Consider the following 23,496-nt stretch of genomic DNA (forward strand, 5'->3'; position numbering starts at 1 on the left):
TTTGTCTTAATTCTTCTTTCGTAGTTGCGGATGCTTGCGAGAGGGGTTAATCATAAGTGGGATGCTTGTCCAAGTAAGGGCAGTACCCAAGCGTCGGTCCACCCACATATCAAACTATCAAAGTAACGAACGCGAATCATATGAACATGATGAAAACTAGCATGACAGAAATTCCCGTGTGTCCTCGGGAGCGTTTTGACTCCTATAAGACTTTGTCCAGGCTTGTCCCTTGCTACGAAAGGGATTGGGCCACCTTGCTGCATCATTTCTACTTTTGTTACTTGTTGCTTGCTACGAATCATCTCACCACACAATCACTTGTTATCGACAATTTCAGTGCTTGCAGAATTTACCTTGCTGAAAACCACTTGTCAGATCCTTCTGCTCCTCGTTGGGTTCGACACTCTTACTTATCAAAAGAACTACGATTGATCCCCTATACTTGTGGGTCATCACCTGTTCTGAAGGAATTGACACAGGAAGTTCTCGCAGCAGCTCATTTGCACGGGCCTTGAAGTGTGTGTGTGATACGTCTCTGTCGTATCTACTTTTCCAAACTCTTTGGCCCTTGTTTTGGACTCTAATTTGCATGATTTGAATGGAACTAACCCGGACTAACGTTGTTTTCAGCAGAATTGCCATGGTGTTGTTTTTGTGCAGAAATAAAAGTTCTCGGAATGACCTGAAAATTTACGGAGAATTTTTCTGGAATTAATGAAAAATACGTGCGCAAAGATCCACCGGAGGAGGTGAGCCAGTGGGCCACAAGCCCCTGGGCCGCGGCCACCCACCTCGCCGCGCCGTGAGGGATTGTGGGGCCCACGAGGCTCCACCGCCTCCAAACTCAGCTCTATATATTCCGTTTCGCCCGGAAAAAAATCAGAGAAGGATTCATCGCGTTTTACGATACGGAGGCACCGCCACCTCCTGTTCTTCATCTGGAGAGCAGATCTGGAGTCCGTTCCGGGCTCCGGAGAGGGAAATCGTCGCCGTCGTCATCATCAACCTTCCTCAATCAACAATTCCATGATTCCCTTCACCATTCGTGAGTAATCTCATCGTAGGCTTGCTGGACGGTGATGAGTTGGATGAGATCTATCATGTAATCGAGTTAGTTTTGACTGGGATTGATCCCTAGTATCCACTATGTTCTGATATTGATGTTGCTACTACTTTGCCATGCTTAATGCTTGTCACTAGGGCTCGAGTGCCATGATTTCAGATCTGAACCTATTATGTTGTCGTCAATATATGTGTGTTTTAGATCCTATCTTGCAAGTTGTAGTCACCTACTATGTGTTATGACCCGGCAACCCCGGAGTGACAATAGCCGGAACCACTCCCGGAGATGATCATAGTATGAGGAGCTCATGTATTCACCACGTGTTAATGTGTTGGTCAGTTCTTTATTAAAAGGAGAACCTTAATATCCCGTAGTTTCCATTAGGACCCCGCTGCCACGGGAGGGATGGACAATAGATGTCATGCAAGTTCTTTTCCCTAAGCACGTATGACTACATACGGAATACATGCCTACATTAGATTGACAAACAGGAGCTAGTTACTTATCTCTCCGTGTTATAGCTGTTACATGATGAATCACATCCGGCATACTCATCCTTCACCGATCCACTGCCTACAAGTCTTTTACTACTGGTCCTTGCTACGTTACTCTGCTGCTACTGTTGTTACTCTGTTGCTACTGATGTTACTTGCTACTCTTGTCACTACTGTTGTGACTTGCTACTGCTGTCACTACTGTTGTTACTTGCTACTTGGCTGTTACTTTCTGCAACACTTTACTAGCGCCATTGATACAACAAGTTAGGACTAGTCTGTCGTCAACAGACCTGTTTCTGGCACCGTTGCTATCATACCACTTTGCTACTGATACTTTGCCTGCACACACTAATCTTTCAGGTGTGGTTGAATTGACAACTCAACTGCTAATACTTGAGAATATTGTTTCGCTTCCCCTTGTGGCAAATCAATAAATTTGGGTTGAATACTCTACCCTCGAAAACTGTTGCGATCCCCTACACTTGTGGGTTATCAAGATATTTTTTTGGCGCCGTTGTCGGGGTAGCACAGCTATATTCTCTGAGTCACTTGGGATTGACATCTGCTGGTCACTATGAGGAATCCAAAAGATCCAAGAACTGAAATCTTGCCTTCAACTACGAGGACAGGTAAGGAACTTCCATCTAGCTCTGCACTTGATTCACCTTCAGTTATGAGTAAGTTTGCGACATCGCCTCCTGCTAGAAATCTTGATATGTCGCATGTGCTTGATACTACTGTGCTTGATGATGCTACTTATGCTGCCAATGATGCTTATGATGATGATATGCTTGATACTATGCCTGATGATGCTATGCTTGATACTGCTTTGCCACTAGGTGCATTCCTTGATGCACAAATTGCAAGAGTTGCTGCTAGATGTGATGATACTTCTAAAACTGCTCATACTATTGAAGTAGAACATGCTACTATGCCTGAATTGCCTGTTATGCCTGAGCGCTATGTTATGGAGGGAGAGATAGCCGAGGATTTTCTTGCGTGTAAGGATAGCTATGATGTTGAGAAATTACTGTTCAAGTGGAAAGAAAAATCTCTGAACGCTAGGATGAAATACGACCCGAAGTTTGCTACTTCACCTATCTTTGTGACTGATAAGAATTATGAATTCTCTATCGACCCTGAGTTAATCACTCTGGTCGAATCTGATCCTTTTCACGGTTATGAGTCTGAAACGGTTGTATCCCATCTTACCAAACTGCACGATATAGCCACCCTATTCACTAGTGAGGAAAAGATCTGCCACTACTATATCCTCAAGTTGTTTCCTTTCTTGCTAAAGGATAATGCTAAGACTTGGTTCACTTCTCTTGCTCCTGGATGTGCGTGTAGCCCCAAGGATATGGTCTACTACTTCTGTAAAAAATATTTCCCTACCCATAAGAAGCAAGCTGCCTTGCAGGAAATATACAACTTTGCTCGAGCTCAAGAAGAGAGTCTCCCACAAGCTTGGGGGAGGCTCATCCAGCTACTGAATGCTTTGCCTGATCACCCTCTTGAGAAGAATGAAATACTTGATATCTTCTATAATGGACTTGCCGATGCTTCCAAAGACCACTTAGATAGTTGTGCTGGTTGTGTTTTTAGGGAACGAACCATAGAACAAGCTGAGATTCTATTGAATAACATCTTGTGCAATGAGAATGCTTGGACTATTCCCGAACCACCTCCTAAGCCAACTCCGAAGAAAAGAGGTATTCTATTCCTCGGTCCTGAAGATATGCAAGAAGCTGAGAAATCTATGCGAGAGAAAGGCATTAAATCTGAAGACGTCAAAAATCTACCACCTATCGAAGAGATCCATGGTCTTGATAACCCGATACAGGTAGTAGAAGTAAATTCTCTGCGTAGGTTTGATGAGAGTGATATTCCTTTTGATAAACCTGCTAGCTTATGCCTGGATGAATTTGATAACTTTGTTGCCAAACAACAGAGTTTCAATGATCATGTTAGCAGACAATTGGAACAGCATGCTCGTATGCTTAGTCATTTAAGTGCTTGTGTGGACAGAAATGTCAATGATCTTAAGCTTCTGAGTAAACATGCCTCTATGGTTACTACTCAAGTAGAACAAGTACTTAAAGCTCAGAATGACTTGCTCAATGAGTTGAATGACAATTCTATCAGAGTCATTACTAGAGGCGGTAGAATGACCCAGGAACCTTTGTATCCTGAGGGTCATCCGAAGGGAATTGAACAAGATTCTCAAGGAGTTAGCACTGATGCACCTAGTCATCCTAGAAAGAAGAAGAAAGATGATAGGAACTTGCACGATAGCAACCCTGTTGCTGCTACACCTGAGAGTCCAAACGATGCCTCTGTCTCTGATGCTGAAACACAGTCTGGTGATGAACATGATCCTAATGATGATATCAATAGTGATGTTCATGTTGATGATCAATCTAGCAATGATAAGGATGTGGATATTGAACATTCAATCTTGATAACCCATAGCCTAAGAATAGAAGGTACGATAAGAATGACTTCACTGCTAGGAAGCATGGTAAAGAAAGGGAACCATGGGTTCAGAAACCTATGCCCTTTCCTCCAAAACCATCCAAGAAAAAGGATGATGAGGATTTTAAGCGATTCGTTGAAATGATCAGACCTGTCTTTCTGCAAATGCGTTTGACAAATATGCTCAAAATGTCTCTGTATGCTAAGTACATGAAAGATATTGTGACTAATAAGAGGAGGATACTTGAGGTTGAGATTTCCACCATGCTCGCTAATTATACCTTCAAGGGTGGAACTCCTAAAAAACTAGGTGATCCCGGTGTGCCCACTATACCTTGCTCCATTAAAGGTAACTACGTGAGAACTGCTTCATGCGACCTTGGAGCCAGTGTTATTGTTATGCCTCTCTCTCTTTATCGTAGACTTGAACTGGATAAGTTGACACACACTAAAATCTCTCTGCAAATGGCCGACAAATCAACTTCTTTCCCTATCGGCATTTGCGAGGATGTGCCTATTGTGGTTGCCAACGTTACTATCTTAACAGACTTTGTTATCTTGGATATTCCCGAGGACGATGCCATGGTGGTCATCCTTGAAAGACCCTTTTAAACACTGCATGGGCTGTTATAGATTGCAACAAAGGCAATGTTACTTTCCATGTCAACGGTATTGAGCATACGGTGCACTTTTCGAAGAAAAAATATCGAGTACATTGCATCAATTTTATCGAAAAAAACTTCATCGATTCTTATTGGGAGCTTTGAATGCCCTATTCCTCGTGTCAAGATGAAGTATGATCTGCTTGTTGGGGAAATACACATCCCCATTGAGGTGACATAGTGACAATTCGAGAATTCTCTGTTCTCTTTTTTGCGATTCGAAAAAGTTTGTCAAAGAGGCTTGATCAACTTCACTGACGGATTTCTTTCGATGACCATGAGATGGATGAATCGAGGAGTCACAAACCTCTGTTCCAAGCTTTCACCTTCGGTTGCTTAGAAGAAAAATGATAGATTTAGTTTAGTTTTCCCAGTTTTCTGTTTTAGCGTCCGGTGGAAAAGTACCCCGAAAATAAAAGTTCTCCGAACGTCCTGAAAATCAAGTATGATTTTTTCTGGAATTTTTGAAATTTTTTGAGACAAAGAGCTTGTATGGGGGCTGCACCAGTGGGCCACAAGCCCTTGGGGCGCGAGCATCCCCCTGGCCGTGCCACCCACGCTTGTGGTGCCCACTGGCACCCCCTCCACTCATTCTTGCTCTCATCTGGTTCTCCTACCTCCAGAAAAAATTGTTTCACAGCTCAAACCCGTGTTCTTGCTCCTCTTGCTGGGATTTTCGATCTCTTTGCTCAAATCACTGTTCTCCGAACTGTTTTGGGGAAATTACTCCTTCGTAAGTGACTCCTCCATTGGTCCAATTAGTTTTTGCTCTAGTGCCTTATACTCCTCGTATTTTTGCTGCCTTAGTGACCATGTTCTTGAGCTTTCACTACAAGGAATATGCTAATACACGATGCTATTTTTTCGTTGCTACATCGTCACAATTTTTAATTACGACGATCTCACGACGAAAAACCAAGCGTCGAAAACGGAACATCACAAATGAACAGCAGCGACATTTTGATCAAAATCATCGTAGCTTTTACGACGATTCGTGGATCGTCGTAACCTTTACGACGATCCTAAATCGTCGTTGACAATCTAACCCAGTCCTATGTGGCAGTCTACGTGGCAAAATTACGATAAAATCAAAACGTCATGGTTGAAATCAGCCCAACCCATTTCAATTGATCACATGGGCTGGTTTTGTTATTTTGGGATTTTTCTTATTGGGCTTCTTTTTAGGCCTTAGCCTATTTACACCCACCTTAGTAAAAAAATTATCATTATAATTTGGACCCTAGCCTTTTAGTGCCCAAATACATTTGGTCTAGTTTCAGTTTTAACTTTTTTCATTTTTAAATTCAGCAACTTTTTGTTCGAGAACTTGGTTTCATTTCTATTTATTGGGCCTTTTCATCCCAATTATTTGTCGAGTATTAAATCCAACATTATTTCATATTCAAATCAAGAAAACTCCAAGTCCAATTAAAATCATCCATCATATAACATCACAAAATAAATATCCGAGGTTTACATAGCACAATAAGTCATCTCATGAATACATTTCTTTACACAGGAATATAGCAATAACGAACAGAATTTCACAATAGAACAATGGCACATCTGCAACACATAGGTTCAGATTTTTTTATGTTGTGTTGATTTAAATGTCCCAAGTAGGAATCCTCGACATCTTCTCACCACTTTCCTAGCAACAGAGAAAGAGACAAAACAAAAAAAACATTAGACCGGATAGGAGCTTCAGTAGCAGAGCAAACCAAATTGAATCAAACATAGACCGACAATTGCATATGGATATTCTTGTTTGACTCATTTACTGCTCCTACCATTAGTTCTAAGAACAACATTTCTGAATCTACTAGTACTTAACAAAATTTACATGAATACATTTAGTTACTTGAGTATACTAACATACATGATCACTCTAAGATAAATTGCACACAAAAATAATAATATTCGGAAAAACTTTGAAGGAAAACAAGTATGATGCACCAGTTGATCATAGAATCCGTCAATGTTCACCAGACGATTTGATACACAGTTGTGGGAAAGACATATACCAGGAATAAATACAAGTAGTGATAGAAAAACGCAATGCATGAGTCGACATTGTTGATTACTGAATGATCCACTCCCACCCACAGAAACACAATACATTTACAGTTCTCTGAACAGAGAATATTAGATCGAAAACACTCACAGTATTTCTTCAGGCACTCGGATCTCTTGCAGTGGCACCCCTTCATGTGCTTACCCACAAGAGGGCCTTCTGCTACTTTAAACTGGGATGTAAAGGGAATGGATTTCATACATGACATGCTAAGGCAAACATATTGGAATACAACTCGGATTTTGGCTTGTTTCTCACATAACTATTGTCTTAAGCCCTTAACCCATGGTATGGACTCATCGTCAATGATTATTGCTAGTAGAACGCCATGGTCAAATTTGTCAATTGAGCAATGTACCCAAAAGGAAGTCAGGTAATGGTATCCATGATTAATTTCTGACATTGGAAAGAAAAATTCTAGATGACAAAAGGGGGATTTGAGTTTTCTGTCATTGTTGCTGCACCGATCTTGCTTAGCATGAAAGACAAAATCCAGCAACTATTGCACATATAATAAATAAAGATGTGACACTTAGTCTAATGATATATGAGTCTTGACCTCATAACATTATTTGCACCGTAAATTTACATGCCACTTCATGTGTTTCTTCATCGTGGTTAATATTTCCATGCAAACAATAAAACAAGCAAGCAAGCAAATAAGGTTTTAAGATGACATAGATAGCCAAGCCCTTCAGCAACTAGAGAACTGGAGGAAAACACAAGTCATTCTTGCAACATATACATTGTGCTCTACCTCGCGGTTTTGGGCTGCATGTGGAGGGTTGTTCTTTTACTTTCACATTTGCTATTCTAATAAGTACTCCAAAGATGGAGCCTGACAAAGAAACCTTTTAACCACAAAGCGTATAACACAAAACCATAGCATCAGTCAAATTATGAAATAAAATACTATAAAGAAATAACAACTATATCAGGTTTCATTTGGAGATTTAATATACAATCTTTTGCTTGTTTACATTGTGCCCCTTTGGCGACTGATCGGCAGTACATGACTGAAAGCAATACAGGAATACACACACATTATGCATGTACAATAGCTATGAGATTTTTTACAGCAAGAAATATACAATAAATAAGAACTAATCTTAATGACTTAAGGGATAAAATATTTACCTCGGCCCAGAGCTCGTCGGGTTTGGTCTTCGCCTTGATGAAGTAGTCGGTGCCCCACTTGATGGACTCGAGGGTGTGCGCGACCTCGCCGATGGCCGCCACGTCACCGCCGTACTCAAGCAGGCTCCACGACAGTATGGTCACCGTGAAGGCCATCGGCAGCCCGAACTTGACGTGGTCGCCGGCATTGTAGTATCCGCCCACCAAGTCCATCTAATGGAACCAAACACAGACACATCAAGCAACAAATAAATCCAAAGTCAGCACCCTGATCCTGATCGACCGACCGAACGATATGATGATTGATCGGCCACCCATGCCGGCCGGAAAGGAAGGAGGAGAGACGGAACAATTCGACAATGGGGACGTACCCCTTCCTCGAGGCCGTCTGTGAGGCCGAAGTGGTCGCGCCAAGCGACACGCTGGCCGTGCGGCAGCCGCCTCGACAGCTGCGCCTCGAAATAGAGCAGGCTCATCTGCATCACATCAAACAAAAAGTATTGAGGCAACATCACCATGCGCATGAGCAAAGACAGTGTCTGGATCCTGTTTGATTCAGTTGGTTGATAAGGGAGGTAGAACGCGAGCTCGATGTCGTTGCCGTCGAGGACGATCTCATCCTTGACCTTCTCGGACCGCAAGATGGTGACCCCGTCGAGCATGTCCACCTTCATCACCTGCAACCACACCAGAAATCAGTCAATCACACGCAAGAAGTTCGTCTACTTGCACAGAGAAAGCTAGATCTGCGCAGCAAATCCGCACATACACTGCAGTATCATCAACCGCAGTATCGTCCCATGGCATCCATCCAGTGCCAAAATGTGGACAACCGTGCTAGTAGCAGCAGCCCAAATCCCGACAACCCGATGATGCTCAAGCAACGCCACTACTGCTGTGCTCATGAGCGACTGGGTCCGGAACGTAAGCAAATTGCTGCTCTACTCTGCTCAATGTAGGTTACCAGTGGACACCAAGGAAATGTTGTCTAGTATCGCTATGACCGTGACTCAGGATCCAGAATTTTCAAGTGGAATTAATCTACTGTCAAAAGTTGTAGTACTACTGTCAAAAGTTGTAGTACTACTGAGGGTTGTGTGTTTATAGGCTGGGCTCTCCGTTGGGCGGCTGGGCCATCCTTTCTCTGGGCCGCACACAGCACGAGCATCACAACCTTCTTTCTCAAAGGAATCTTGCTCTCCATCCCACAAACGTTTTTTAACAATAAAAAAATTCTCAAAAATGTTCCATCAAGGTTATTTGAAGCCGTTGTTGTCTAATGTTTCGTCATTTTGCAACTAGATTTTGTTTCAGGCCTCTAGTGCTGACATTGAAGGTGAGCGGACCTAAAATTACCTAGACTAAAACCTTGTAGGTTTTCAATAATCATATGACTACATGAGTCGTCTATCTTAATATGTGGAAATCTAATACCGGTGAACACATTTTGTGACTAGGGGTGATAAATAGTACCAAAGTAGGTTTTTTATGCAGGACCTACCGGTGAACACACTTTTCATTTTCTTTGCACGAAAAATCTATTTTCCATTTTTCGAGTGTCCAAAGTGGGTTTTTTGTGAAGGACCTACCGAATATTTGTTGCAAAATTGTACTAAATATTTTTTCTAAAATTTTAAGTCTTATTAAATATATAATTGACCAAATGGTTTGGTGACAAAAGCTTCTGATCCACCTCTCGTGAAAAAGGCAAATTTCCTTTGATTCAGGTGGAAGTAGGTCAAATTTGAACTACAACTGTTTGATAGATTGCTCTTTAATTTTCCAAAAAAATCATTTCCAGGTACATAATTATCTATTTAATCATAGAAACACCAAAATATTTGCAAGAATCAAGTCCTAGCTACGAACGGTCGTACCCGCCGTTTGGACCGTATTTTGAAACAGACATGAAAAATTCAAAAAAATAAAAAAATTGAAAAACATTCGGATTGTGTCATTATATATGACCAAGTTACCAGGAAAAATAATAAAGTTGTATTATGGCATTTATTTAAAAAAATGTTCTCAAAAATGGGCTATCATGTGTGATGATTCATGGCTTTCAAGCCAAATAATCAATTTTATGGCCACATTCATGGCATAGTTTGTTCAAATGATCTAATATTGTGCACAAGGGTGTGTATTGGAATGGAAAACAATGTTTCTTAAGGAAATTTTTATTTTCGTTGTATGAAAAATTCATTTTCCATTTTTCAAGTGTCCAAAATGAGTTTTTTTGTGAAGGACCTACCATATATTTGTAGCAAAATTGGACCAAATCATTTTTCTAGCACACTAGGACATATTTAATGTACAATTGACCAAATGATTGGATGTTAATGATTTTTATCGACCTCTCATGAAAAATACAATTTTTCGTTGAATCAGCTGAAAGCGAGTCAAATTTCAACTGCAGCTACATTATAGTTTGCTCTTTATTTTTGATCAAAATCATTTGTAGGTACACAAGTATCTATTTAATCATAGAAACACCAAAATATTTCCAATATTCAACCACTAGGTAGGAACGGTCATACCGGTTGTTTTAACCGCGTTTTGAAATGGCCATGAAAAAATCAACACAAATTCAGAAAAATAGAAAACCATTGGATTGTGTCATTATATGTGATAAAGTTACCAGGAAAAATAATAAACTTGTAATATGACAATTATTTTAAATAAGTGTTCTTAAAAATGGGCTATCATGTGTGAAGATTCATGGCTTTCAAGCCAAATGATCAATCTTATGGCCACATTCATGACATAGTTTGTTGAAATGATATAATATTATGCACAAGGGTGCATTTTGGAATGGCAAACAATGTTGATTAAGGATTTTTTTTTTCATTTTTCTTGTATGAAATATTCATTTTTCATTTTTCAAGTGACCAAAATGAGTTCTTTTGTGCAGGACCTACCATATATTTGTTTCAAAATTGGACCAAATCATTTTTATAAAATACTAGTCCAAATTTAATATCCAATTGACAAAATGGTTGGGTGTTAAAAGCTTTTATCTACCTCTCGTGAAAAAGACAAATTTATGTCGATTCAGTTGGAAGTGGGTTAAATTTGAACTGCAGCTGTGTTATAGTTTGCTCTTTATTTTTCCTAAAAATCATTTATAGGTATATAAGTATCTATTTAATCAGAAATACATGGTGTGGTGCCTTGACGTCGAGGTTTGGATGGTGGTCGAGGGCCCCAACTCGAGAGCGCGTGAACTTGCATGCCAGTCGCATGGTCACCGCCTGACCATTGCATTGCCACGCGTTCTAGGTGGAATAGGCATGCCTGGTGGGTTGGACAATCCCTCAGTAGGTGTTAGCAAGAAGAATAAAATAGAAGAATCTCATGAGGAGACTGAACTAAGCTCAAACATGAATTAGCAGACAAGTGTTTGATTAGCGGTGCGGGTAATTCACATAGACAATGGCCCTAAATTTTGGCTGAGGATGATCATCTACTAAGGAGACTCTCTTGGCAAATTTTAGCTCAAATGGATGAATCTAGGTGGCACTTGCTTTGCAAAGTAACACACTGTGTAGAAATATAGATGTTGAAGCTGGGATCAAATGAATGAATGGATTGTGCTAAAATTTGGTGTATGATGTTAATTTGGGCATATGAAGGCACTGTATAAAAATTATACCATTTGGATATGCCAAAGTGACACTTCCTTCACAATGTGCCAATCTAGACAGAAAATGGTAATTGAAACTGGGCTCACGTAGATAATTGGATTGAGTTGAAATTTGGAGGACGGTGATAATTTGGGGACATTAAGGTACTGTAAAAATTTCATAAAATTTTGATAAACGAAAATTGTACTTCCTTCACAATGCTCTCCACTGAACAGAATATTGGGAAAAATATTGAGGGAAGGTGGCTAATTAAATGAGCTAAAATTTGGTAGAGTGAGGTTATATGGTCAGTGCCATCCTGTGGTAAATTTGCATCAACTATAAAGCAATATAAAATGTTGTTGGTTCACAAAATGAAAATATTACCACAAACAAAGATTGGATGATGAGCTCACATGGATTGTTAGATGTGGCTAAACTTTTGTGGAGAGCTATGTTTTGGCACATAGATGACGTGGAAAAAATTCAACTCATCAGGATATACCTGTCTAGTACTTCCTTCACAAAGCTGTTACCTGAATACAAAGTTTGGAAATTTCCTGAGAAAGATTTACTAGGCAAATCGTTACGAAAGTTTTCATGAGGCAATGATTTGGATAGGAAAGAGTGCCCAAAAAATATGAGGGTAATCAAATAAATAGAAATAGCACTTCCTTCACAAAATGCTATTCTGAACAAAATAGGAAAATGAATATTGCTAAATTATTTTTGAATTATGGAAGGAAGGGTTTTCACATATTTGAGAAATATATGATCCAAAGTATTTATGATAATTTTTTGAGAATTTTTGGAATGACAGAATAGTAGGTTTCTTCACAAACTAGGATGAGGTGGGATATAATGGACCCACGAGTGACATGTCAACATAGTTAGAACTTGTTACGACATTTTTACAATCGTCGTAAAAGTTATGACGATCTCATCTTATGTGGTTACGACGTTTTTGACTCACATCGTCGTAATTTATATGTAGATTTGATCCCCTCAAATGGTTTACGACGATCTTGGATGAAATCGTCATAGATTTATGACGAATTCATCAACGACATCATAAAAAACGTCATGTATGAGCATATTTCTTGTAGTGTTTGCATGCTAATTCCAGCTGGTCCCAAGTAGTTTTCATGTGTAATATGGCTTCTAGGCACTTGTGGGGGTAGTTGCTACAAGTTTGGTTGAGCCTTGTTCACCTTTCCTTAGAATCACTGAAAATTTCAGAAAAGGAAGATGTTCAGGAGAAACTATCATGGTGGTTCCTCAAGCAAGAGAGGTCCCCGTCTTGCGATTCGGGAGCCTGATCCTTACCAACCAAGGGACGCGCAGGTACAACCATGTGAATGGCCTTCTGATGAATTTATGATTGAGGCAGGTTTCAAAGATGAGTTTGACGTACTTGCTCACAACGTCGGACTCAAAGAATTCATATCCGATAAATGTGAACAGTATGTCGCTCTCACTACCTCTTTTGTTCGTAGATTCAAATTTCAGCTGACCATGACACATCGGTATTCTTTGATCTCTATGAAAAATCTTATACCATGGATTTAGAGGATTTCAATAGAATTTGCAAAATACCTATTTGGGGTAGCCTCAATGATCCTCCTAAATCTTCGGTTAGAGATTTTTGCTCTAGTATTACTGTTGAAGAAACTAGAGACATTACGCAAGCTACCATGGGGAGTATTTATTTTCCTGCCTTGCATTACTTTGCCCTCTTCATAGGCAGATGCATTAATGGCAAGATTGAGCATTGTCACCTCTGTGCATCCGACCTTAGTATCCTTAAGAGCGTAGTAACGGGTGATAAAAGTTTCAACATGGGAGCTATAATAGCAAGGAGGCTGAATAAGAATGCTAATGAAGGGGATTTCTTTGGTGGGATCTATGCCACTCGCATAGCAAATTTTCTTGGAGTACCCATCCACGAAGGAGATCCCCCGCTCCATACATCTTTCTTTGATCGCGTCGCCTTGACACGCTACCAGTTCCTTGAGAGGGATGACGAATCCCTCCTATACCGTTTGTATTTAACCGGCAGCGTGTTTTCCATATTACCCTTCCTGCTCCTACCTTCTTTGACTTTCAGGTAAAAGGGAGATATTACATAACCAGAGGAGAGGCACAGGAGTATGAGAGGGAGGCAAAGGCTGCTCATCTCCGTGAGGCAGCTATTCAGGCAGTGGTTGTCGCGCTCCTGTATAACCCCCATTATGATTTTGGGTTTCGCCAGGACCATCCTTGGCAGTAGACCAACTTGTGCCAAAAGTCTAAGCTTGGGGGAGTACGTGTTCTCACCGACTTTACATTCTTGCTTATGCTTTCACTTTGTTAGCTGATGTTCACACTTTGCCACTCTATGATCCATGTTAGTTTATTTCTTTTTCTCGTTTTTCTTTTCGTGTGTCTGTCTAGTTTGAGAAAACCCAAAAAGATTTTCTTTTTCTTCTTTTGCTTGTTGGGAGCTTTCCCGTGTAAATAGTTTTCTTTTTCTTTGGGTCAAGGTAGAAGATATTGGTTACAATGTTTAGTGGCTCTTGCATGCATATCTGTTTAGTTTTCAAAGAGCCATATTACTTTGTCTTCTCCTTTGTGTTTGCCTGTAGATTCCGACGTAGTGCAATGCACGAGCACTCTTATTATTGTTCACATCGTTCGATCGTGCAAGTGAAAGGCAATAATGACGATATATGATGAAGTGACTGAGCCTGGAAAAGCTGGTATGAACTCAATCTATTTTGTTTTTGTAAATATGACTAGCTCATCATGCCTGATTCAGCTTTGTTATGAGAGAAACATGTTTGCAATGACAACTTAGAGATCATAGTTGCTTATGCCATGCTTACTTAGCTAGGAGCTTATAGTGATTTGTCTTGGTTTCCCTCATGAATTTTGAGATAACTGTGTTGTAGTATGATAGGATGGTATCCTCCTTTGAATGATTCAAGTGGCTTGACTTGGCGCATGTTCATGCATGTAGTTGAAATAAAATCAACATAGCCTCTATGATGTTCATGTTCATGGTGATTTATGTCATACTCATGCTTGCACTCAATGTTAGTTAATCTCAATGCATTTTGATGACTGTTGTCGCTCTCTAGTTGGTCTCTTCCCAGTCTTTTGCTAGCCTTCACTTGTACTAAGAGGGAATATTGCTTGTGCATCCACTCCCATAAACCCAAATTTGTTCCATGTGAGTCCACCATACCTACCTATGTGCGGTATCTACCTGTCGTTCCAAGTAAATTTGCATGTACCACTCTCTAAACCTTCAAGAAATAATCTGTTTTGCATGCCCGAACCGCTCATGTGGTGACAGGGGCTATTGGTATATTCCATGCTAGGCGTGTAATCCTCGATATGTCTTTATTCACTATCATTCACGAGAAAGGGGCCGGTAATTGGAATTCCCAGTTCCATGCTCAAATTGAAAAGATAATTCCAAACAAAACTCCCCCAGGATTGATGTTGGTATGGACGGTACCGAGGATTCGGCTAGCCTGGAGTGTGATTGATTGGTGGTGGGGGAGTCAAAACTTTACTTTTCTGTTTGGGAACTGCCTATAGCATGTGTAGCATGGAAGATGTTGAGAACTCTTAGTCATTGCATTGACAATGAAAAGCATGCCACCCAAAATTATTATCTGTGTTTTAAAAGCTTGAGCTCTGGCACCTCTGCAAATCAATGCTTCCCTCTGCGAAGGGCCAGTCTATTTATGTTCCTGTGGAGTCATCCTCCTCTTAGAAAAGCACCAATTAGGGAGCACCTCTGTCATTTTTATGCTTTGCTTTTAACTGTGTTGAGTATGACTGTGACTGGATCTTCTTTGCCATGAGTTACAATGTTTAGTCAGCCCTTGGTCTTTGAAGGTGCTCTGCATTTATGTTTTGCGGTCTCAGAAAGAGCTAGTGAAATACCATCTATTCGTACTGCTTCATGTTGTCTTGGTTGAAGTATTGACGTTTGAGACTTATTATTATTTGCACGCTAGTTGATTATACCATTGATATGAGTTTACCGTGAGACCTAGATGCCATTTGCTTATGTGGTTCGCTTGTGATCTTGCTGAAATTCTGGTTATGAGTTAGACATAGTTGCAACAACAAGATCAAACAGAGTTCATCAAAGTTTTTCTTTTGTCTCTTTCAGTTTGTCAACAGAATTGCTTGAGGACAAGCAAGGCTTTAAGCTTGGGGGAGTTGATACGTCTCCATCGTATCTACTTTTCCGAACTCTTTTGCCCTTGTTTTGGACTCTAATTTGCATGATTTGAATGGAACTAACCCGGACTAACACTGTTTTCAGCAGAATTGCCATGGTGTTGTTTTTGTACAGAAATAAAAGTTCTCGTAATGACCTGAAAATTTACAGAGATTTTTTTTAGAATTAATGAAAAATACCTGCGCAAAGATCCATTGGAGGAGGTGAGTGATCGCGCAATATCTAGCGTTAGCTAGACAAATGCTTGTAACAACAAACCTTCTCCTGCAACGGCACCGGAAGAATGCTGATAGCACTCCCCAGTAACGAAACTAGAAGAATGTTTTTGACGGCCCACCAGCGCGTGGGTTCGCAGCAGTTTTCGAGGGCAGAGTATTCGACCCAATTTGTTGGTTTGCACGTCAGGAGGTGAGAGTATACTCTAAAGTATTAGCAGCTGAATGTGTCAGATTCAACCACACCTGAAAGATTAGTATCTGCAAGCACAGTAGTAACAGCAAAGTAGCGAGTAACGGCAACGTAACGAGCAATAGTAGCGGCAAGGAACAGCAGTAGTGATAGCAATAGCAAGTAGCAACAGTAGCAGGGCGACAGTAGTAGCAGCAGCAGCAGAGCAAGGCAAGTAACAGTGGTAGCAACAGTAGTAGCAGCAGCAGAACAAGACAAGTAACAGAAGTAGGACAAACTTGTAGGCAATGGGTCGGTGATTTATTTGGATGATATTCATCATGCAACATCTATAACACGGAGAGATATGTGGCTAGCTCTCGTTCGTCAATGTGATGTAGGCATGCATTCCGTGTGTCGTCATACGTGCTTAGGGAAAAGAACTTGCATGACATCTATTGTGCATCCCTCCCATGGCAGCGGGGTCCAAAAGAAACTATGAGATATTGAGGTTCTCCTTTTAATAAAGAACCATACCAACGCATTAGCACTTGGTGAACACATGAACTCCTCAAACTATGGTCATCACCGGGAGTGGTTCCGGTTATTGATCCTCCGGGGTTGCCGGATCATAACACATAGTAGGTAACTACAACTTGCAAGATCGGATCTAAAACACACATATATTGGTGACAACATAATAATTACAGATCTGAAATCATGACACTCGGGCCCTAGTGACAAGGATTAAGAATGGCAAAGTGGTAGCAACATCAAATCTCAGAACATAGTGGATACTAGGGATCAATCCCCATCAAAACTAACTCGATTACATGATAGATCTCATCCTACTCATCACCGCCCAGCGAGCCTACGAATAGATTACTCACGAACGACGAAGAGCTTCATGGAATTGGAGAGGGAAGAAGGTTGATGATGACGATGGCGACGATTTCCCCTCTCCGGAGCCCAAGACGGACTCCAGATGAAGAAGAGGTGGTGGCGGCGCCTCCATATCGAAAACGCGACGAAAACTTCTCTTTTCATTTTTTCTGGGACGAAAGACAACTTATAGAGCTGGACTTGGGGGCGGCAGGTGTGTGTGGGCCCCACAAGCCTGCCCACCGCCACCAGGGGGTGGTGGCGGAGCAGGGGCTTGTGGCCCACTGGCCCACCCCCTGATGTGGAACTTGGCGCACATATTTTTGATATTTTCCAAAACTGCTCCCCGTAAATTTTCAGGACGTTTGGAGAACTTTGATTTCTGCACAAAAATAACACCAAGGCAATTCTGCTGAAAACAGCGTCAGTCCAGGTTAGTTCCATTCAAATCATGCAAATTATAGTCCAAAACAAGGGCAAAAGAGTTTGGAAAAGTAGATACGTTCGAGACGTATCAACTCCCCCAATCTTAAAACCTTGCTTGTCCTCAAGCAACTCAGTTGACAAACTGAGAGAGAAAGAAAAACTTTGACAAACTCTGTTTGATCTTGTTGTTGCAACTATGTCTAACTCATATCCAGAATTTCAGCAAGATCACAAGTTAACCACATAAGCAAATGACACGAAGGTCTCACGGTAAACTAATATCAATGGCATAATCAGCTAACGAGCAAATAATAATGAGTTTCAAATACCAACACTTCAATCAAAACAAGCATGAAGCAATATGAATAGGTGGTATCTCGCTAGCTCTTTCTGAGACCGCAAAACATAAATGCAGAGCACTTTCAAAGATCAAGGGCTGACTAAACATTGTAATTCATAGCAACAAAGATCCAGTCGTAGTGATACTCAATATCAATCAAAAGCAAAGCATAAAAATGACAAAGGTGCTCTCTAATTGGTGCTTATATAAGAGGAGGATGACTCGACGGGAAAATAAATAGACAGGCCCTTCGCAGAGGGAAGCATTGATTTGCATAGGTGCCAGAGCTCAATCTTTGAAAACAGAGATAATAATTTGTGTGGCATGCTTTCATTGTCAACGCAATGACCAAGAGTTCTCAATATCTTCCATGCTACCCATGCTATAGGCGGTTCCCAAACAGAAAAGTACAGTTTTAACTCCCCCACCACCAATCAATCACACTCCACGGCTAGTCGAATCTTCGGGTACCGTCCATACTAACATCAATCCGGGGGGAGTCTTGTTTTACAGTTATATTTTCGATTTAAGCATGGAACTGGGCATCCCAAATACAGGCCCCTTTCTCGTGAATGACTGTGAATAAACACATGTCGAGGATAACACTCCTAGCATGGAAGATACCAATAGCCCTCTGTCACCACATGAGCGGTTCGGGCATGCAGAACAGATTTATTTCTTGAAGGTTTAGAGAATGGCACATGCAAATTTACTTGGAACGGCAGGTAGATATCGCAAAAAGTTAGGTATGGTGCACTCTCATGGAAAAACTGTTTATGGAAGTGGATCCACAAGCAGTATTCCCGCTTAGTACAAGTGAAGGCTAGCAAAAGACTGGGAAGCGACCAACTAGAGAGCGACAACAGTCATCAAGATGCAATGAGTTTGACTAACATTGAATGCAAGCATGAACAGGATATAAATCACCATGAACACGAATATCATAGAGGCTATGTTGATTTTATTTGAACTACATGCATGAACATGCGCCAAGTCAAGCCACTTGAAACATTCAAAGGAGAATACCATCCTATCATACTACATCATAGTCATCTCAAAATCTATGTTGGCATTCAATACAAACCATTATAAGCTCTCAGCTAAATAAGCATGGCATTAGAAACTATGATCTCTAAGTTGTCATTGCAAACATGGTTCTCTCACAACAAAGCTAAATCTGGGTCGACAAGCTAGTCATATTTACAAAAACAAAATAGATAGAGTTCATACCAGCTTTTCAGTCTCAGTCACTTCATCATATACCATCATTGTTGCCTTTCATTTGCACGATCGAACGATGAAAACGATAATAAGCGCATTGCACTAAGCTAAATCTTCAGGCAAACACAAAGGAGAAGAAAAAATAATATGGCTCTTTGAAAGCTAAACTGGTAAGCATGCAAGAACCAATAAACATTGTAATCAATATCTTCTACCTTGACACAAAGAAAAAGAAAACTATTTACACGGGAAAGCTCCCAACAAGCAAAAGAAGAAAGAAAAATCTTTTTGGGTTTTCTCAAAAGGACACAAAACAAGAAAACAAGAAAACGAAAAGAAACTAGCATGGATAATACAGTGGCAAAGTGTAAACACCGGCTAACACAGTGAAAGCATAAGCATAAATGTAAAGTCGGTGAGAACACATACTCCCCCAAGCTTAGGCTTTTAGCCTAGCTTGGTCTACTCCCATGGTGGGAAATAACCAGCTCCAGGATACTCCGGAGCAGACTGCGGATGCCACTGCTGTGTGAGCTCCTCTGGCTCCCACTGATAAACTGGCGTCCGGTACTCGACTGGCGGCTCGGCACAGGCGCCTGTGGTTGGGCCAAGCCCCAATATGCATAGATGTTCGCGGGTATAATAGTGTACCTACCTGCATGAAGATCAAACAAAGAAGGAGCAGGCAAAGTAATAGCCTCTCGAGTACCCTGACTAAACACCAGGCTATAAATCATCCGTCTACTAGCATCTCTATCCAGAAAATCATGGCGAACCATGCTATCATAATCCAGATATCTCTCAGGGAGGAGCATCTCTCCTTCCTCTCCCAGTCTAATGGGTATCTCAAAGTGTTTGGCAAGACGGGTAGCATAGATACCTCCATAGACAACACCCTTAGAACGGTTAAGGTTCAACCGTTGAGCGACTATAGCGCCCAAGCTATAAGTCTTATCGTTATAAAGGCCTTCGCGCAAAACCGCAAGGTCTGGAGAACTAAGTGATCCAGCCTCCCCACGACCAATCAAACATTTTCCCACAAATAGTGAGAAGTACTGAAGCACAGGAGAATGAATGCTAGCAATTCTAGCGCGAGACACTCCCCTCTCCTCTCCAACAGCAATAGAACAATGAAATCCTCCAAGTCCCGTGGACGAGGGTCACGGATATCCCCAACATAAGGTAATTTGCATACATTGCAAAAATCCTGCAGCGTCATGCACTAGGGGACATCGTAAATCATGAACTCAACCATGGGAGGATTCTTCCTCGGATACAAGTTGAAGCTTTGAACGAAAATATTGGTGAGGAGGAGATATTGTGGGCACTTATCTTCAACGAACGCAGTAAGACCTGCGTTCTCCACCAAGTAATAAAAGTCTTCATAAAGTCCGGCGACGTGCAAAAATTCATCACTTGGCCACTCGCACGCTCGAACTTCTGTGACTCGAGGGACTGCGTACTTGGGGTGGTTCTTCTCATCCTCCTTGGGGTTACGGCTTGAAGAGCCTCTCAAGAACCTCCTCGTCTTTTCCTTTTTCTAGCTCTGTAAAATTCTGAAATTTTTGAGACCTCGAAAGAAAAGTGAATAAGGATTAACCCAACTTGTAACAACTACTCCTACTAGTGCCTAGAGACCGTATCACACGCTAAAACTACTTGGGACCGGCTAAAATCAACATTTCTAGCTCGGTCACCAAGGTAGTGAGAATTCGCGAAGGATAAAGCACTAGAGCAAAAACTAATTGGACCAATGGAGGAGTCACTTACCAAGGAGCAGTTTCCCCAAAACAGTTCGGAGAATGGTGCTTTGAGCAAAGAGATCAAAAATCACAGCCAAATGAGCAAGAACACCGGTTTGAGCTGCGAAACAATTTTTTCTGGAGGAGGAAGAAGAGGCTGGGAGCTGGAATGAGTGGAGGGGATGCCTGTGGGCCCCACAAGCTTGCACCCCGCCACTAGGGGGTAGGTGGCGGTGGGGGGTCTAGTGGCCCACTGGTCAGGCCCCCTGACCAGCTCTCGGGCCTAGAAATTTTCAAAAATTCAAGAAAAAATCATACTAAATTTTCAGGACCATCGGAGAACTTTTATTTTCGAGGTATTTTTCTCCGGGATGCTAAAATAGAAAACAGGAAAAACTAAACTAATTCTATCATTTTTCTTCTAAGCAACAGAAAAGGAAAGCTCAAAACAGAGGTATGTGACTCTTTGATTCATCCATTTCATGGTCATCGGAAGAAATCCGTCAATGGGGTTGATCAAGTCCTTATGACAAAACCTTCTCGAATCGCAAGAGAGAACGGAGAATTTTCGAATAGCCACTAAGTCACCTCAATGGGGATATGTATCTCTCCAACAAGCAAATCATACTTCATCTTGACACGAGGAATAGGGCATTCAAAGCTCCCAATAAGAATCGATGAAGTCTTTTCGATAGCATTGACGCAATGTACTGGATATCGTTTCTTCGGTAAGTGTACGGTGTGCTCATTACCGTTGACATGGAAAGTGACATTGCCTTTGTTGCAATCTATAACAGCTCCTGTAGTGTTTAAAAAGGGTCTTCCGAGGATGATAGCCATGGCATCATCCTCGGGAATATCCAAGATAACAAAGTCTGTTAAGATAGTGGTATTAGCAACCACAACAGGCACATCCTCGCAAACGCCGATAGGGAAAGCAGTTGATTTGTCGGCCATTTGCAGAGAAATTTCAGTGGGTGTCAACTTATCCAACTCAAGTCTACGGTAAAGAGAAAGCGGCATAACACTAACACCGGCTCCAAGGTCACATAAGGCAGTTCTTACGTAGTTTCCTTTAATGGAGCAAGGTATAGTGGGCACTCCGGGATCACCAAGTTTCTTAGGAGTTCCACCTTTGAAAGTGTAATTGGAAAGCATGTTGGAGATCTCAAGATCCGGTATCTTCCGTTTATTAGTCACGATATATTTCATGTACTTGGCATACGGAGACATCTTGAGCATATCAGTTAACCGCATCTGCAGAAAGACGGGTCTTATCATCTCAACGAAGCGCTCAAAATCCTCATCATTCTTTTTCTTGGATGGCTTAGGAGGAAAGGGCATAGGTCTCTGAACCCATGGCTCTCTTTCTTTAGCATGCTTCCTAGCAGTGAAGTCATTCTTGTCATATCTCTTAGGGTGGATTATCTGGATTAACCGTAGGTTCAATCTCCACATCCTCGTCATGGCTAGGTTGAGCATTATTATGAACATCACTGTCCACATTGTCACCAGGTTCATGTTCATCACCTGATTGTGTTTCCGCATCAGACGCAGAAATATCATTAGGTTCTTCAGGTGTGACAGTATTTGATGAACTAGCGTGCAGGTTTCTATCATCCTTCTTCTTCTTAGGATGACTCGGTGTATCAGCATTGATTCCTTGAGAATCTTGATCAATTCTCTTAGGATGACCTTCAGGATACAAAGGTTCCGGAGTCATTTTGCCTCCTCTAGTAATGACTCTAACAAAGTTGTCATTTAATTCATTGAGCAGGTCATTCTGAGCTTTAAGTACTTGTTCTACCTGAGTAGTAATCATAGAGGCATGTTTACTCACAAGCTTCAGAGCATTGACATTTCTGTCTACACAAGCACTTAAATGGCTAAGCATATGAGTACTTTGTTCCAAATGTCTGCTAACATAATCATTGAAACTATGTTGTTTGGCAACAAAGTTGTCAAATTCATCAAAGCATAGGCTAGCAGGTTTATCAAAAGGAATATCACTCTCATCAAACCTACGCAGATAATTCACTTCTACTACCTGTATCGGGTTATTGAGACCATGGATCTCTTCGATAGGTGGTAGATTTTTGACATCTTCAGCTCTAATGCCTTTCTCTTGCATAGATTTCTCGGCTTCTTCCATATCTTCGGGAGTGAGGAATAGAATACCTCTTTTCTTAGGAGTTGGCTTAGGAGGTGGTTCGGGAATAGTCCAAGCATTATCGTTGATCAAGAGGTTATTCAGTAGAGTCTCAGCTTGTTCTACAGTTCGTTCCCTAAAAACACAACCGGCACAACTATCTAGGTAGTCTCTAGAGGCATCGGTAAGTCCGTTATAGAGGATATCAAGTATCTCATTCTTCTTAAGAGGGTGATTAGGCGAAGCATTCTGTAGCTGGACGAGCCTCCCCCAAGCTTGTGGAAGACTCTCTTCTTGGAGTTGAGCAAAGTTGTATATTTCCTGCAAGGCAGCTTGCTTCTTATGGGCAGGGAAATATTTCTCATAGAAGTAATAGACCATCTCCTGGGGACTACGTACACATCCACGAGCAAGAGAGGTGAACCAGACTTTAGCGTCATCCTTTAGAGAGAAAGGAAACAACTTAAGGATATAGTAGTGGCGAATCTTCTCCTCATTAGTGAAAACGTTGGCTATTTCGGATAGTTTGGCAAGATGGGCTATGAACGTCTCAGACTCATAACCGTGAAAAGGATCAG

The 23,496-nt window shown here is 41.2% G+C and overlaps 1 protein-coding gene and 1 long non-coding RNA gene across 2 annotated transcripts; both read right to left on the reverse strand.

The window, feature by feature from the left end:
- Nucleotides 1-6,291: 6,291 nt before the first annotated feature.
- Nucleotides 6,292-8,110, reverse strand: LOC123407896. Its single transcript, XR_006612691.1, has 2 exons — nucleotides 7,909-8,110; nucleotides 6,292-6,348 (listed from the first exon to the last, which is right to left on the reverse strand). It is a non-coding gene; the product is annotated as an uncharacterized LOC123407896 (long non-coding RNA).
- A 58-nt stretch (nucleotides 8,111-8,168) lies between these two features.
- LOC123397452 lies at nucleotides 8,169-8,715 on the reverse strand. The gene is made up of 2 exons (XM_045091983.1): nucleotides 8,674-8,715; nucleotides 8,169-8,585 (listed from the first exon to the last, which is right to left on the reverse strand). The coding sequence occupies exons 1-2, from the start codon at nucleotides 8,713-8,715 to the stop codon at nucleotides 8,169-8,171; spliced, it is 459 nt and encodes a 152-aa protein (XP_044947918.1).
- Nucleotides 8,716-23,496: the final 14,781 nt, after the last annotated feature.

This window comes from Hordeum vulgare, chromosome 1H, assembly GCF_904849725.1.
Source record: "Hordeum vulgare subsp. vulgare chromosome 1H, MorexV3_pseudomolecules_assembly, whole genome shotgun sequence".
Classification (NCBI taxonomy): domain Eukaryota; kingdom Viridiplantae; phylum Streptophyta; class Magnoliopsida; order Poales; family Poaceae; genus Hordeum; species Hordeum vulgare.